General features: G+C 39.9%; 1 protein-coding gene across 2 annotated transcripts in view; it reads left to right on the top strand.

Annotated features, from left to right (window-relative positions):
* The window catches only part of DGKH (diacylglycerol kinase eta), a 161,012-nt gene that overhangs the window by 6,285 nt on the left and 138,242 nt on the right, over window positions 1–16,485 (top strand). For both annotated transcript variants that reach the window (XM_015633234.3, XM_015633242.3), the window contains exon 2: window positions 117–302. In XM_015633234.3, coding sequence (XP_015488720.1) covers window positions 117–302 — 186 coding nt within the window. The remainder of the gene's footprint in view (window positions 1–116; window positions 303–16,485) is intronic.

Consider the following 16,485-nt stretch of genomic DNA (forward strand, 5'->3'; position numbering starts at 1 on the left):
CCGCACCGCCTCTTTCCCCACCCTCCCGCGCCGCCTCCTCCTCCTCCTCCTCCCCGGGGAGGGGAGCGGCAGCGGCTGCCCTGGCTGAGCCGGGCTCGTGTGCTTTCTCTCGGTAGGAGTCCGGGAAGATGGCCGGGGCCGAGTCGGGGATGAGCGGCGCCGGGATCCCGCTGCAGCCCCAGCCCCAACCCCCGGCGGCAGCGGCGGGGCCGGCGGACGAGTCGTCGGACAGCGAAGGGGAGCACGAGGGCCCCCAGAAACTCATCCGGAAAGTGTCCACCTCGGGCCAGATCCGCAGCAAGGTAAGGGGTGCAGGATCCGGCCAGCCCCGCCGCCTTCACGGCCGGTTTCTCCATCCCCATCCCAAAGAGGGGCTCGCCCGGAGCCGGGGACGGCCGCTGCATCCCGCCCGCATCCCCGGGAGCGACGGCGGCTGCGGGGCGGGGGGGGGGGTGGGGGGTGAGACAGCCGTGCCTCTTCCTTCCTTTCCTCTCCCCTCCTCCCTGTCCAGCTGTTGCGTCCACATCTGCCCCCGGCTGGCAGGAAGAGCCCCCTGGGGCGGCGGGGCTCCGCTTGGCCGGAGGGGAAGCTGCCTGCCCCGGCAGCCGCCCTGCCCTGCCGGGCGTCCTGGGTGTGGGGGAAGCGGCGGGCTGCCTGACTGCCTCCCTCCCTCCTTCCCTCCGGCTCCTCTTCCTCGGCGGCAGGCACCGCTGCCGGGGGGATCCCGCCCCGCCACCCTGCGGAGCGGGTGGGCTGGCTCAGCGAGCCCTTCCTCACTAGCCGCCAGCCACCCTCCTTAGTTCACCCCCGGTGCCGGGGGCCGCTGCCGTGCGCCCCGCCAGAGCGGCAGGCATCGAGCCCGCGGCGGCACGTCGGGCTCCCCTTCGGGAGCGGGAGTGCCGCCAAGGAGGGAAAGGCGGCTTCCACTTTGAAAGGCACCTCGCGGAAGGAGAAGTAAACTTCTATGCATCCTCGCTCTTGGCACTAGATGCATAAAGCAGCTGTCAAAATTTTAGGCTAATGCAGTTTTTTTGGCTGTCTCGGGCTGACGAAGTTGTCCCAGTGGAACGAACTTTTTTTCATGGATGGTGTGTTTATTTAATTTTTTTCCCCCTGTAAAATCAACAAGCAGGCATTTGAAAGCATAAAAATAATGAAAAAGGCTTACTTGCTGTGTAGAAGGATCCCATGACTTTCTACAAAGCGTGGTCCACAGTCCGTGATGGGGTCTGCACAAAACCCCATTGGTGAGAGCTTATTGTTGCAATGACATGGAGATCAGGGCTTTTCTGGGAAGTGTCTGTTTTGAGGGATGCAGGCCGGGACTGATCACACTTAGGGTTTGATTTCTACACAATGGGTCATGTGGTGTTGTTTCCTCCACAGAGCACCCATTAAAGTTAGTAGTTTGTGAAGTCCTGTCCGGTTGTTGCTGTTCTTCCCTTGGGCTTTTGCTTCATGCACTATGTGCAAAAGGCAGCCACCTTTAAACAGAAAGCATGGTTCTTAAACAGTAATGTTACTCCATTATATGAGGCGGAAAGCAGTTTTTTCCTGAAACCTCCTAAACGAGATGTGTCATTCCTTTTTGTTGCTAAATGTTAATTTTGCATTTACAGATGTTAGGCCTGGCCGAAAGGTTACTATAGTAAATAATATACAGCTGTTGCATTGTGTTGGAAACGTAGTGCTACACAAACTTTCAGCTTCAACATCCTTCTGTGTGGTAGTCTTCAGAATGTTTTAAAAGTTACAGAACACGATGCCTTCATTAGCTGTAGTGGTATTAGGTGCATTTGAGCGTTTACTCTCATTGAGGTTGATACTTGCCTAAGGAAAACATGCGTGTTATGAATGTTATCGACTCAGGTTTGTGAGATTGAGATCCTAGCCAATTCTTGCCAACTGTTACAGATGGGTGGGATAGTCTGTATCTGAAGCCTGTGAATGAATGCTAAACTGGGATCGCCTGAAGATCTAAGACAGCTCTGCAAGTCTTGCTTTTGCTTATCTTAGCTTGAGTCCCAGTTCTATTTCTGTGAATCAGATATCTATAGGAAAAACAGAATGCTGACATAATTGGAGTTAAAATGTTGCTTTACTGGTTGCAATTTACAATATGCAACTGCAAATATAAACATCTTTCTTTCAATTTTAAGTGATATATCATTGTTAAAGATGAGACCCATGTTAAATAATTCAGTAGCACTTTATTTTATAACTCACAATGCATTATTTAAAAGTAGCTATATTTAGACAGACAACTCCCATTTAGTTTAAGGGTGTTGTATGTTTGCTGTTGTAGTAGTTGGTGATCAGTGGTTACATGAAACCACTAGAGCAAGCAACATCAGGGAGCTGCTCTTTTACCCAGCTAGTCTCTTTCATTCAAATTAGATTTGTTAAGCTTCACTTACTTGGTGGAAGTGTTTGTAAGCTAAGGTTTTAATTAAATGGATTGGGTTTGTCTTACATCTAAGAATAGACTTTTGAAAGAACCCAAAGCATGTATATTACATTTATCATTGATGTTTGTGGGCCATTTAGGACTGTGCTATTTTTCTCCAGAGGTTGCTTATTTACTTACTTGAAGCATTTCAGTGATGTGGTATTGATTCCTTAGCTCAGAACGATACCCAAAAGTCTCTGCTGGTAATTGTTTTTATTTTACTTAAGGAAGATGTTATTTTTAGATGTTTCGGTACAGTTGATCATTTGTGAAAGCTACCATATGGTGATACTTTGCAGACAGAATCATACAGGAGTGGATTTTTTTACTGTGTGTATTACAAGATTTAGGAAATATATGTACAAGAACAAACCACTTTCACTAGTACAAACAGAAGCCTAAAATCTTCTAACATCTGTAGTTCTCAAAGACAGTTTTTACTCTTGCTCTTTGCTCCCTAAATAAAAGCAACTAATTATTTAGTTAAGGGCTGGGGGTGAATAAGAGAATGAGAAGATGAAAAGCAAGAGTACTGTATTGGCAGATATAATTACACCAAAGTTTATTGCTCGTTTGTGATATGCTAATGATTGGTTCACAGTTCTATTTAGAAGACTGTTGTCCAGTTTTGCAATAGCTTACCCACATTGGATAGCAACTTCCTTGGTAAACTGTTTACTTCTTTTCAGTGGAACTAATTTTGCAGTTGGTTGCTAAGAGAAGCAGATTGGTGATACGGCTGGGCATCATTGTAACTTCTGATATGGGTGTAGTTTTAGTTTATGTATATCTATCACTTAGATTTTTTGAGTACTTTGAAGGCATATCTGTGTCAAAATGTGGCCATTGTTAATTACTCCAAACCGAAAACTTGAAGATCAACATGTGTTGCTGTCTGCCAACTCGAGGAGGAGGGAGCAAATAGTGGTGTAAAGGATGAAAGGGCTATTCTTTAGGCCCACATGTTGTTTGTCACTGGGAGCTGTTTGCTAAAACTCCATACTTGGCTGTAGAGTGACACTGTAGTAGTAGGTGCCTTTAGGGAAATCAGGAGCAAAACTGATTAGGACTTCTGTGAGATTAAAGCCAGCATCTTTAAATGTTCTCCTGGAAGCTTTTGCATCGGTGGAGTTAGTAGATGTTCCATGGAGGAAACACTAGTGAATAAATAGTTGACAGGTACCCTGTGAATTTGAGCACTTTTGACCCAAAATCCCTAATGGAAACAACTCTTGGTTTTGTAATGTCTACTCATCTTTCCCCCTCATTTTGGGAGACCTGAATATTTAATACAGAAAATGTGTCTTAGTAAAAAAAAACCATTAAGAATATACATTTTGGTTTTATGATAACTTTGGAAAACTGTAGTCAGACAGTTTTGAAGTAGCATATATGATGATACTGGATTACAAACAGGGTTACATTGGAGATTGAAGTAATGGAAAGTTTTGCATGTGTGTGTTAAATTTGGCTTCTTCATTTTTAAGGATGCTGGTTAAGACAGGCAGAGTCGGTGCCTTCCTTAAACAGATGACTTCAGTTCTTGGGGCTACAGCCTGAAAACTGCCTGTCATCAGCTGGCTTCTAGTTTCTTTAAAGCTAATTGCTGCAGTGCAAACCACATTCCTTAAAAAGATGGCCTTGCTTCAATTCTTTATAGCAGGAACATGTTGAGATGGGAAGGTTCAAATTAGAGCTCACACTTTTTCCCTTTGAATTCTTCTCACCTTGAGGATCAGCACAAAATTAATAAATGAAACAATCCCTGGACACTTGGAAGCATAGCTGTCAGATGAGCACAGTTGCAGTTCCCACTCTTGTTTGAGTGCAAAAACTGGATCTAAAGAGTAGCACTTTTATCACTGACCTGGCTTCCTGTTTTAACGGGTCCATGTCCAGTTAATGCAAAAGCTCTGTTGGATATGTGTTTTGCTCTCAAATCCACATTGAGTATCTGGCCTGTGTTTATTTTTGCATGAAGCAAATGTTCTGGAGCAGAAAGTATAATTTAGGAAATGCAAGAAAATGTGGTGTATTGAGTAAGATAAATACACTTGTAAGGTATGTGGGACAAAGTTTTCTTCCTCTCTTTCATCCCCAGTGGTTTTCGTTAGTAATGAAATTGCTGTAACATGGGAGATGTTCAGAAGCATGACTGTGTTATAGTTAGTGGAGATAATATAGTGTTATTTAGTTAAATGGCAAGAGTTGTTACTTGAATTTTCTCATCTGAGTGGTTTTTTGGTTTTTTTTTTTTTTAGATCTTGAATCATTATGGAGTAATAAAAGTAAATTAATTGAATTCCCCACTGTGGTTTTATTTGCCTTAACACCAGCCGTTTAGGAACTGAGCCTTCAAAAAGTTTCTAACCTTTTCCATATGGTGACATTTGACAGTGCCAAGTCCCAGCAGTCACTTCCTGTTTGTTTCTGGTATACATTTCTCTCAGTTTACCATTGCTTGTTAATTCACCTATCTCTGAGTGATACCAGTGTTAAAATGCGTGAGCATCATTCTTTGCAACTTAATCTGCTTTTGCTCCTTTTAATGGTTCCCAATTTACTCAGCTAAGTAGTGGTTCATTTCTTTCTGGTTGAGGGAACATGATTTTTTTATGCACCAGAAGTTCTCAGGAAAATGCCATGGTTGCAAAGTTTACCCCAATGGAGATCCTTGATATGTATTAGGATTGTGTGACTCTGCACAGCTTCAAAATGCATTGTGATTTGTGATGAATTCTGCAACTGCAGTAATACGAATAGTGTCACCAGCGAGGAAGTGCACAGCAATCGTCCTCAAGTTCCTCACACCAGGTAGTGTTCAGAGAACAGACTGAAGGGTGCTGCAGGATATCTATTTTCAGTATTTGTATTTTCCATAATTTTCATTCTGCAATTAAATCGATGTACTGTATATCTGTCCTTAGTAAAATATCTCAGCAACTTTTTTTTTTTCCCCCACAGCTATTGTAAAATCTGGCAAATTTGTTTCTCTCACCACATCCTGGGTCTTTAACCTATTTTTAAAATGAAATATTCATTGATGTGTATTCCTGATACATACAACACACATATGTATGCACGTGGCTATTATTCCGTTCTAGAGTATACCTGGACAAAGCAAACCAGTTTTTAGCATTAAATGATGTGCAATATTTGTTGCTTCTCATTAACTGCTGTGTGTCTACATAAGCTTTCAAAATAGAGTCCATTAAAGGAAAATTTCAGGCAAAGACACGATAGTTTGGGGAAGCTAAAAATGACTGAATACACTATGTAAGCAGGGTTAGAATGGAAAGAGTTACACTATTTAAGACACAGTGGTCATTACCACTCCAAATTCTGACACATGTTTGTATAAAACTGAAATGAAATCTGTGAAGGCATTTTAGTGATGCATGTATTGGCAAAGTTTAAATTGCTAGCTAAGTACAAGAAAGGAGGAGCATGTAATATTTTTCAGTAGGTATTTGCAAGCAGGTTTTCAGAGAATGTTGCTTTTGAGGTTTTTTTTCTGGTGCAGGTTTTTTTTTAAATTTTATTTTCCTTTTTTTTTTTTTTTCCTTTTCTGGAATCTTTAAAGTATTAATACTATTTTGTACCATGAGATAATGAGTTACCTTTTTTTTTTTTTTTTCCCCAGCCAGCTAGGTAAGCTGTGAAGGTTGAAAAAAGATAATCACACTTTCATCTTTAATACAAGATTTTGATTATTTTTTGATTTGTTCCAAGGAGCTGGAGAATGTTTTTCTGAGAAAAAGATCGGGTGAAACACTTTGAATTTATTTTGTACTTTAAGGAAAACTTCTGTTTTTTAAGAGGCAAAAGAAGAGACTTGTTCAAGAATATATGACAACTGGGAATCCCTTTCCGAGATGCCTTATCTTGTGAACTTCATGTGCAGCGTCCTGGAGACACATAACAGTCATGCCAGGGCTCAAGAAAGGACTATTCTATAGCTGGGTCTTTCTCCATGTAAGGCTATATAGATCATTTGCAAACATTTTGAATTGTTTCCAGCAGTTACATCAGAATGCAGGATGCAAGACTGTTGTATGACTGCTGTATGACTACTGGATGACTAGCTGGACTCACCAAATTAGTTTGGATATCTAAAGCAGAATACCTAGAATTACAGTGGTTTTGTATTTGAAGTAGTGATTAAAAGAACAGTCTGTCTGGCTATCACAAAGCCTCTTTCTGGAGGGAAGTATTGAAATTCTCTTGATTAGCTGAAGACAATAAAAGTCAGATTAGACCAATGTTCTTGCTCTGGAACACTCAGAAAGGCTATATGTATATATACATACATATATATTTTTTAAACAATGTTCCTCTCATTTTCTTTGAACTTTGACCAGACACATGCTTCTGGTAAGGGATCTATAGTTTATAAACATACATCGATTGTAGACCTCAAAATCTTAGCAAAGCAAGAAGGTAATGTGTGGATTCATTGATTCTCAGAATATGGACCTTTGGGTATAATAGAATGCTCTGTAGTCATGCTGTTTTGGTTGTTTTCCTCTGACAGGGATAATTAAGACATAGTTTGATGTCTTGTGAGAGTTCTTCAGTAGCTTACTTGCAAAGGAACCACAAGACCAGTATTTTGTTCTGGCTGGCCATTAAATTTTTGAGATTTTTTTATTATTATTTGTAGAGTACGGGGAAATGATGTCAATAACTTCTTAAAGTTATTGACAGCATGGCTAGTTTTGTTTAGTATTTTTTCAGTCTGATACTTTGGTATCTGAACTTTGTCTTTATTAAGAGAGAACTCCTTCTTTAACCTTTCTATTTGACACCTTTTTACACTGCTGTTTTATCCTTTCCCCTTTGGCTTTGAAAAAATCAGTTGCATTTTCCAAAATCTTCTTTTAAAAACTTAAGAACAGGCTACTAAATATGTGCAGTAACCATAGCTGTATAATACTAAGTTCAAGCAATGACTCTCAATTTGCTAGCAATGTCCAAAAAAAACGGGCCTGGCTTGGGGGCATCCATAAATTTTATTCTCTATATCATACTAAAAAGAAGCCTCATTCTTTCTTAATGTAAACATTTCATTTGCATTTATCACAGCAAACAAGCTTAATGCTGATCCAAAATAAATATTATTTCATTGATATGATAAAAATAAGACCACTACATTAGATGCTATTTAAAATGAATTAAGAGATTTATTCTAGTACACGATTTGTGAACATACTGAAACACTTCAGCCACCCTGTACATTTTATGTGACTAAATACTTCTTAAAGTTAAGCTGGTGCTTAAGTGTTCATCAGATGTGGGTCATAAAAATTTTGTATAAAAAGTCAGATCGTAGTTGACTTAAAAAACTTTTACCATGTAGGAATTATCATAATATATTGCACAACTATGAAGAAAGAGAAAAAAAATTACTTTTCTAGCTAAGATTTTTGTTTGAATCATATCCCTGTTTAGGAATATTTTACCACTTGGATACTGAAAGCACATTAACAAAACCTGAGCTTGTACTCTTGGGAGAGTTAGCATTATTGTAATGAATTCAGCAAGCTTTTACATTTGATGAGAATTTATTTGTTTATTAGATGGGCAGCGTGAGATTTATGATGATTTGGACAATTCATTTCCTTGCCTTTAAGCGCTTGGGGTTTGCAAATTGTGTGAGATTGCACTACTTTATTGTCACTAAGCAACCTGAATAGGGTTTTGCAACTGAGTAGTAGCTTGTGGGTGTCAAATCTTCCTATATATTTTCCGGGTGGGAAGCAGCAGGAGCCCCTCTGTGGGCAGCCATCGGGAGGATGTGTGTCCAGAGCTTGCCAGGCAGGGTCTTTCTCGATGTGCTCACCGAGGAGAACCGGCTGTGCCCTCAGTGTCATTTTGCACTTCTGGCATAGTTCCATGCTGGGAAGATCTGCTGAGGTTTTTCATGCCTGCAGAGATTTAAGTGGTTATAAAGGACTGTCATGCTGCTCTGGTCAGTTACGTCCTGTTGTGTGGTTGCTTAAATTTAGTAACTGAGTTTGAATGGCTTCAGTTTGAACTGCTGGTAGTCCTTACTGCTGCTGTGATCCTCTGGAGTGAGAGGAAGGTCAGTGGCTTCTCTGCTTGTAAGAAGGGTGGCTTGCTCTGGTTCAGCTAAGGATGTTGGAAAGGATCAGCATGGCTATCCAGCAGGCCCAGATGCCTGTCAGGCAGAGACTTCTTTCCTCCCTGTGCACACTCTCTGTTGACCGTGAGGATGGGCACATACTTCTGTGTTTGTTTTAATGCTCCCATAGAGACATCTTGCTTTGTGTTCTCTCCCTTCTTTCCTGCCTGCTGCTGTCATGGTTTCTTCAGGAATTTGAACAGAGAAAGGGTGACATCCCTTTTCCTTTTAGTCTATGCCTCTGCAAGATTTCTCCCAATAATTCCCACAAAGAGAGTAACTGTGAAAGACCACAAAGTTTGTTGGGCGTGGAGTCCTGGAGAGTGTGCAGATATATGAGTTTACTTCTTTTAGTAGTTTCACCCTTCACTGCCTCCTCCTTCAGTGGTACTGATCAATCCTGGGAGCAGATGGTTCACTGTGGGACTATTGACTTGAAAATTAATGCGCCCTTTTTGATGATTTTTCAGCTATTGTCATTTTTTTGCTTGAAGTGTCACGGAGCTTCACATGAGTTACTCTCTAGACAAACATTGATTGGCCTCAGTCTCAGAGATCTGTTAAAGTGAACAAAAGAGAGCACAAAGGGTGAAGGGGGATTTGTGAGTCAAGGATCTGAAAGAATATGGTGGTGTTCATGGTATAAAAGAGTATTATTTTTTTTTTTTATTCTATATAATGATACATTTATAATATGTGATTTTTGCCTGGAATGAATGCAGAGGGGATTCAGATCTGTAATGGGGAGCTAGTGTGAATTACTTGGATGTGAGATGAAGAACCAATGTTTCTGATTAAATCTTTACTTTCAAGGAAGTAAAAGATATTTTCCCCATTTGCACAGCTTCTCATTACAGACAAAACTAGAAATAGCTTTCAGAACCACCTATCTGACATTAAATTAGATTTTCTTTCCATAAGGGAAGTTGTTCAAACAAACCTTCATGTAACCTAGAAGTTTGCATTATGAGGGTTTTACAGGGGGAAAACAGAATTTAGGAAAACCTCTTCATGTAGCTTAGTTGACTGCATCGTGGATTTTTTGTTGATTTTGTTTGTTTTTTGGTTGTTAGTTTTTTTAAAAAATTTGGTTATGAATATTGGGCTAATAAACATGATTCTGTGGTGCTTCTGGAAACAAAGGAAGAACTTTTACCTGTACAGAGTCCACTGTACTGTTCGTAGAGAGAACATTGACCAAAATGTGCCTCAAAACTATGTGCAGGTAAGATAAAATTTATACCTGAGATGGTTTGCTGCTGAGGCTGATGGTCTCCAACCCTCCCTGATTCACTGGCAAATAATCTTTCAGAATTTTAAAGGCATGTTGCACAAGTTAGGGTCTGTGCGTGTATCTTGTCTACTAGAAGGCAAGTTTTTCTCTTGCCCAACTTGATAATTCTATAAAAGGCATAAAGAAGTCCTTCAGGCTTCAGAGGGTTGTCAGGTTTCTATCTATGCCACTGATGCTGCATTGCAAGAATCTGTTCTGCTTCTTCTTCAGCATTTCAAAGGAACTCAAGATACTAGTAAGTACAGAACTTCTGACAAGCTCCTGTCAAAAGCAAGCTATTAAATGTGCTGGCAATGTCAAACTGTATGTTTAAAGACCCATCAGTGCTTTTGTGTATTATCTCGTGTTACCTGCTGTTGCCAGGTAAATGCAATTGCAGTGAATAGTTTTAAATTTTATTCTAGCTTCCTTAAGTTTTGCTTTTTTTCCACAGTTGTGATTGTATGTGTGTTTCAGATGATCTTACTTCTTGCATAGAGAACAGTATTTAGAGCCCAGTAGTTCATGCAAACCAATACTTTATCTTTTTTTGCTTGCACTGTTTAGGGTAAAAAAAAGAATTTTTTTTTCATATGGTTGCTGCGTGCACCATTGAGGAGGAGATAAAAGGAGTTAACATCATAGGTTCTACTCCTTCATCAGCAAGGGATCTGCTGCCAACAGTTTTACAAAGGGCTCATATTTCAAATTGCCCTTTAAGATTTTGATAAATCTATGTCCCTGAGAGGCTGTCTCACAGTGAGGTGTTGGAAATTACAGGGAAATCTTATGTTTTTCTATTTGAGTAAAAATAAATAAAAATAAGTCGTAGCCAGGGCAAGAGGCATATGAGCTTCTGTTGAATTTTGTTACAGATGATTATACCTTTTCTGTGAAATATACCCCAAGGTTATTTGTAGCTGATCTACAGTATAAATTACTGTGTGTAGGTGTGAGAGGTTATAGAGAGGGACTTTTTATAGAAAAAAATATTTATGAATGTGTTTATTTATGAACAGGATCATAACAGTAATCTGGGTTGGAAGACACTTTGGGAGGTCATCTGTTCCACCCCCATGCTCAGAGCTGGGACATTTTCAAGGCAAGTTTTGGTTGCCCAGAGCTGGGTCTCCCTGAATGTCTTACAGTGCGATAGATTGTGGATCCTGATTTATTACAAATTAGGTGTTCTCTCTTCCTTTTACACAATTGTTGAGGATAACCTGTGTCTGCTGAGGAAGATTTGTCAGTATTTAAAGGCCTGATTAAATATCTTCAGGAGGAAAAAAAAAAAACAACCAAACCAACAAATACCTCCCTCCCCCCAAAAAATCTCACAACCAAAACAATTTTAAGAAAAGTCTTAAAAAAGGAAAGTGCCTTTCTTCTCCCCTCCCATACCTCATAACATGGGGCAGGAATATGTGGTTGCTGTTTATTTATAGATTCACTAAGGTGCCAGTGTACACTTATTATACCTAATTAGGAGTACTCTAAAAAAAATGTTGTTTGCATTACAGATACAGCTATATGATTGCAGATCAATGGCATGGAATTATGTCACGCCTTATCAAGGTCTAAAGTCTTTCTCCTCTCTAAATTAAACCTCCCTGTCCTGATTGCTTTTTTTGAAAACTCTCCCTACTATAGCTGTGATTTATTTGCTGTGAGATCGTTTGTATGTTGATTTAGTTAATATTTGAAAGCTAGATTTTGAAGAGGGACTCAGGGCTCCGGGAAGCTGGGATGTGCTATATAAGGAAATTGCAGGAATTTAAGTAATTCCCCCCTTTTATTTTTTAAATTTTATTTTTAATTTTGTTTATTTGTTTGTTTCTGGTGTCATTCTGTATCACATTTGATGACCTAGGATTTGGCAAAGCTGCAGTTCATCAAGATGCAGATGAGGGTGCCTGGATAGTGCTACACCATTTTCACCATTCTTCCAACATCACTGGTTTTGGCCATGGAAGTGGATATTCACCTCTTGGAGGTGGTGACAGATGACTCAGAAGTCATGAGTGTGGTACAGAAAAAGACACAAATAAATACACCAACAAAATGCGTGGCATTGGGACTTGATAAAATGTGGACTTCATGACTTCTTTGCCATTCATTTTCTGGTTATACTTTTAATGCTTTCCCTCTGGTAAGTTGTTTATCATGGAAATGATTATCAAGCTTTTCAAGCTGTGCAGTTTAGTTGACAGACTGTGCCTTTTGTTTGAACCCAGGCTTCATCTTTAATTTTATTTGACCTTTGACCACATAAACTTTGTCAGTTGTTGCTAACACCACTCGTTGGTTTTACCACAGCATATGATGATGGAGAAATAGTGATTCCAGCTCGTCTCCCCAAGGAGTTAAGCAATACTATACCTCTGATTCTTGGCATGTGCAGAATTTTGTCATGTATAGAGAAGCACTTCTGTGTTTTTCTTCCATTGGAGAGATGTGTAGTGTATTTTAAACAAAAAGAAATTTATAGTAAGCTATATGAGAAAAAAATTCAGTATCCATAGGAAAAAAAAGAGGTAGTTGGTAGCACTGAATTTTGCATGAAAAATTTGATCAATGATATGGGCTTAAGAATGTATGCAATGTTGTATTAGAAACACATCTAAAAGAACTTTTGTTCTTTAGGTAGAACACAGTGTATAAAATTATTATTCATCTTGATAGTTACAAATAAGGAAAAATGTTCTGACACATAAGGTTTAATGGTGGCTTTTGTTTTAATTGCTAAATTGACTTATTCTTAGATGGAAATGTTGACAATCACTAGCAGTATCTGATAATAGACATAGTTTTTCTGTTCTTTAGAGACTCCTAAATTTCATTGAATCTGAATTTTTACTCTAGGAAATGAAGCTTACAGAGGGCATTTCTATACATGCTATCTGAAAATTGCTTGTTTTTAATTTTAACAGACATGCTATGATGTTCTTAATCGATAAAAAAAAATATGTCCTTTTATATATCGGCAATAAAATGAGTTCTAAACTGAAATAAGAATGTGGTCTTGCATGTTTTATTGCTCAGAGTTAATATATAGTGAAAGCTCGTTTGAGAGTATTCAGGAATAAATGCTGCTCATCATTGCAGTCTCTTGGCAACCTGTGCCGGGTTCATTGCATATAGGCAAGCAGCTGCCTGAGCATTGGTGGGAGGTTATCTTTGTTATTTTCACAAGTTGCATGGAGGAGAGTTTGATTTGAAATGTCAGCATTCTGGGATTTGAACAATGGGGATAGATATGCTTAATGTTCCTAAAAACTTCAATGTGAAAGAGTGCAGGATGCAAAGGGCACTCTTCACATTTCATCAGTGCAGTTGAAATGGAATTTAATGTGTGGAACAGCTTCCTTTCGAAGGTAGATCAAAGCAGAAGCAGAGGATTGTTTGCAAACAAGAAAGTAATTTAAGAACAGATTTTTTGGGGCAATGTCTTGGCATTCTGGAAGTACACATCCCAGTGAATACTGAACTTGACTTCTGTCTCAGTGACCTCTAAGTCTTTTGTTTGGGGCTTGACATGGACATAATGTTGCCAATGAACAGAATTGTTCTTACAGCTTCTAAGGGTGTCTTCGTGTGTCATCACAGCTAACAGAAGCTTAAGTGAAGGCATAGTAAAGGAGAGGGTGTTCAGTGCATCAGCAAGGAAGGATGTAGTACTTAAATCACTTGTGTGTAAGCTCCAGCTTCAGACAGAGAACCAGACACACAGAAATAAGGAGTATCTGTGGAGTAGAAATAAGAGCGAGAAGTGTGATTTTAATGCTTTTTGCAGAGTTTTTAGTATGCACCTAGACTGTGCTCATAATAAACAGATCAGACTGCAAAATTTTATAGCAAATATGAAGCAGGATTTAAGTGCCTGTAGATTTTGCTGGCTGCTGCACATGTGTACCTAGAAACACCATGGGGCAGCTTGCTCAGGAAGATGACCTGTGGAAGTTCCATGTCCAGCTCCATATCAGGTATTGCCTGTTGTAATGGCTTTGTGACAGCTTTTCTCATGGAAGAGAGGTGCTTACAGGACAGGCTTTATTCTGTGGGTGGATTTTAAAAGGGACAATATTGCCTTGAGGGCAGTGTTTGTCTCTGAAATTTTTCATTCTTTTTCTGCAATCTGTAGCTTCTGAGGAGCTCCTTGTTTGTTTTCCTTGTTTTCTTCGGGTGGGTCTCTCCCATGAATTAGTATATTTCTAATTGCTGCTGTTGAAGCCAAATAGTAAAATGTGACTGCTTATCTTAAAAGAACAGCTACCCCTTTCCATTTTTCAGGAGTGGGATGATGATGTTCTAAGCATTATATGCATTTTGAGGATAAAAATATATTTTGATTTTAAAACATTTCTTGCCCTAATCATTTGCTACGCAAACAGGGAAGGTGTGGTAGGCTGGTGGGATCTGCCAAGAGTGAGCTGTTTGAAGTTGTTTTCTGTTCTTATGGCTTTTCCAAAACAACTGTATAGCCTGAAAGGGCTTGTGTTGCAGTGGACACCAGGGTAGGGTGCTGGGCCACAGTGATGATCAGATATGGCAGAACAACCGGTCAACACCTGTTTTCTTGGCTGGGATGGAACGTCATGACCTGTGGTGAAAGCAGCAGTGTAGGAATCTGTGCTCTGCCTGCTCCTCAAACGCGGGAGCTCTCTTCCAACTTTGATGAAACAGCCAGCCTTTTTGGGTTTAAGTGGATGCTCTCACCTTTCTTTTTAAGGCATGTATTTCACAACTACTTTTCCAGTAAAAGTGTGCCTCTGCATGTGATGTTGATGATTATTTTTATTGTATCATGCTTTACCACTTCAGTGGATAATGTCAAGGAGGTGTTTGTCTGGAGGAGAGCAGTGCCACAGTGAGGTGTCCTCAGGAGCCCTAAATGAACCGCTTGCCTTCTGGATCCGATGCAGCCCTCTTGGGCTTTGTTTCTAACCCAGCTAATTAGCTGGGGTATTACGTCATGCTGAAGCAGTTATCTTGCTTCCAGTTCCAACATGCTTCATTTAGCGATAGCTCACATATCTTTACAAAATACAGCACTGTATTGTTTAGGCCAGTCACAAAATACTTAGGAGGAGAGATTTATAACAGGATGGGTAGTTCTGCTTCCTTATTCCTTTGGTCTTTGCATAGTGGTGAATTAGCTCCTCAGTTTGGGGGGATTTCTTCTATATTGCTTGCAGGCCTGTTTACTACTTCCTCCTTTTTCCTTGTTTGTCTTTGTGCCACAACCAAACTCACCTTTCTGCATTCTAACTAGCCCTTGGTGTTTTGCTCCCTCACTCAAAGTAATGATTGCCCTAGGAGTAGTGTCCTTCCCTTTTCTTTGTGCTTATTTAGGAGTGTGGTAACTAAAAGATTACATGAGGAGGGACTGGATATTGTGTACTTCCACTTGAGAAGAAGAGGAGAATCCAAAGCTTAATGTGTTCTGTGTAGGAACAGTAATTGCCTTTTCCTGCCTGCATGGTACAATGAAGTAATACCAAGCGATGTGCAACAACACTCCAGAAGCATCCTGGTAGTCACCTCACTTCATTCAGGACCTGAGATCAAAGGAAGTGGAAAATGGCAGGAGGGTTGGACCTAGATAATCCTTAAGGTCCCTTCCAACCCAAGCTGTTCTAGGACTCTGTGCTTCAGTGAGGAACTGTTTTCAACCCCTTCATTTTTTTGTAACCTGTGTCCCCAGCAAAGAGTTAGTGTAAAGCTCAAGCAGAAGTAGATTCAGAGTGCCCTAGTCCAAGTAGAAATGCTGGCACTTTGAGATGGTCTAACCAGGATCATAACTTCCCTGGTACAGAATTTTCCAATGTGTGTTTGTTGCCTTTTTATTTGTTTGCTTTGTTTTTAATTGTCCATTGACCTAAGAAATACAGTTATTGTAGCTAACAATACTGTTATAACACACAGTGACAAAATCCAGATAACTCGAAGTTGGGCTGACACTTGATCCTTTACTCACACTATTGTTCCATAATATTTTTTCCTCCATGACATCATGAACTATCAAAGTGCCAACATTTTTTTTTAACTGCTTAGCCTTTTCTTCCTTCATTCTATAGCCTTTATATTTAAAAATAACTTAATTTTTTTTTCTTTAATTTATTTTAAAATTTAGTGTACATTTCAGGAGGAACCTGATGGCCATGTGAGAATGTTTAACATCTGTGGTGCTTTACCACCACATATTCCAAGCTGTTGTCACATACATTTATCTGCAGGGGTACAATGACATTTTTCTCAGCAGCTGTATCCATGACAACAACTGGGAAGGTCCATGCCTCCCCTTTAGTTTTCAAAAGAATGTGAATTCTTACCTTCCTAATGAAAGGCCCGAAAGCAAAACTGTTCGATTTTAATTGTGGCATATTCTGTTCAGTCATTCAATAACAACCACTCCCAAGTGTTTGAGTACCAAGTACAGAGAGAAAGAGCAAGTGTCTGTTTCATGACCTGCTAAAACCAACGAGGAGTTATGAAAAGTATTTGAAAAGTGAGGGTACCTGGGGAGTTTATTTTATTTTCAGTATGGAAATCTGTATAAGGTATGTAATTGAAACACTTATGTTCAGAGATGTGCGGAAGAGTGTATCATTTCAAAAG

This window comes from Parus major, chromosome 1 (assembly GCF_001522545.3).
Source record: "Parus major isolate Abel chromosome 1, Parus_major1.1, whole genome shotgun sequence".
NCBI classification, from domain to species: domain Eukaryota; kingdom Metazoa; phylum Chordata; class Aves; order Passeriformes; family Paridae; genus Parus; species Parus major.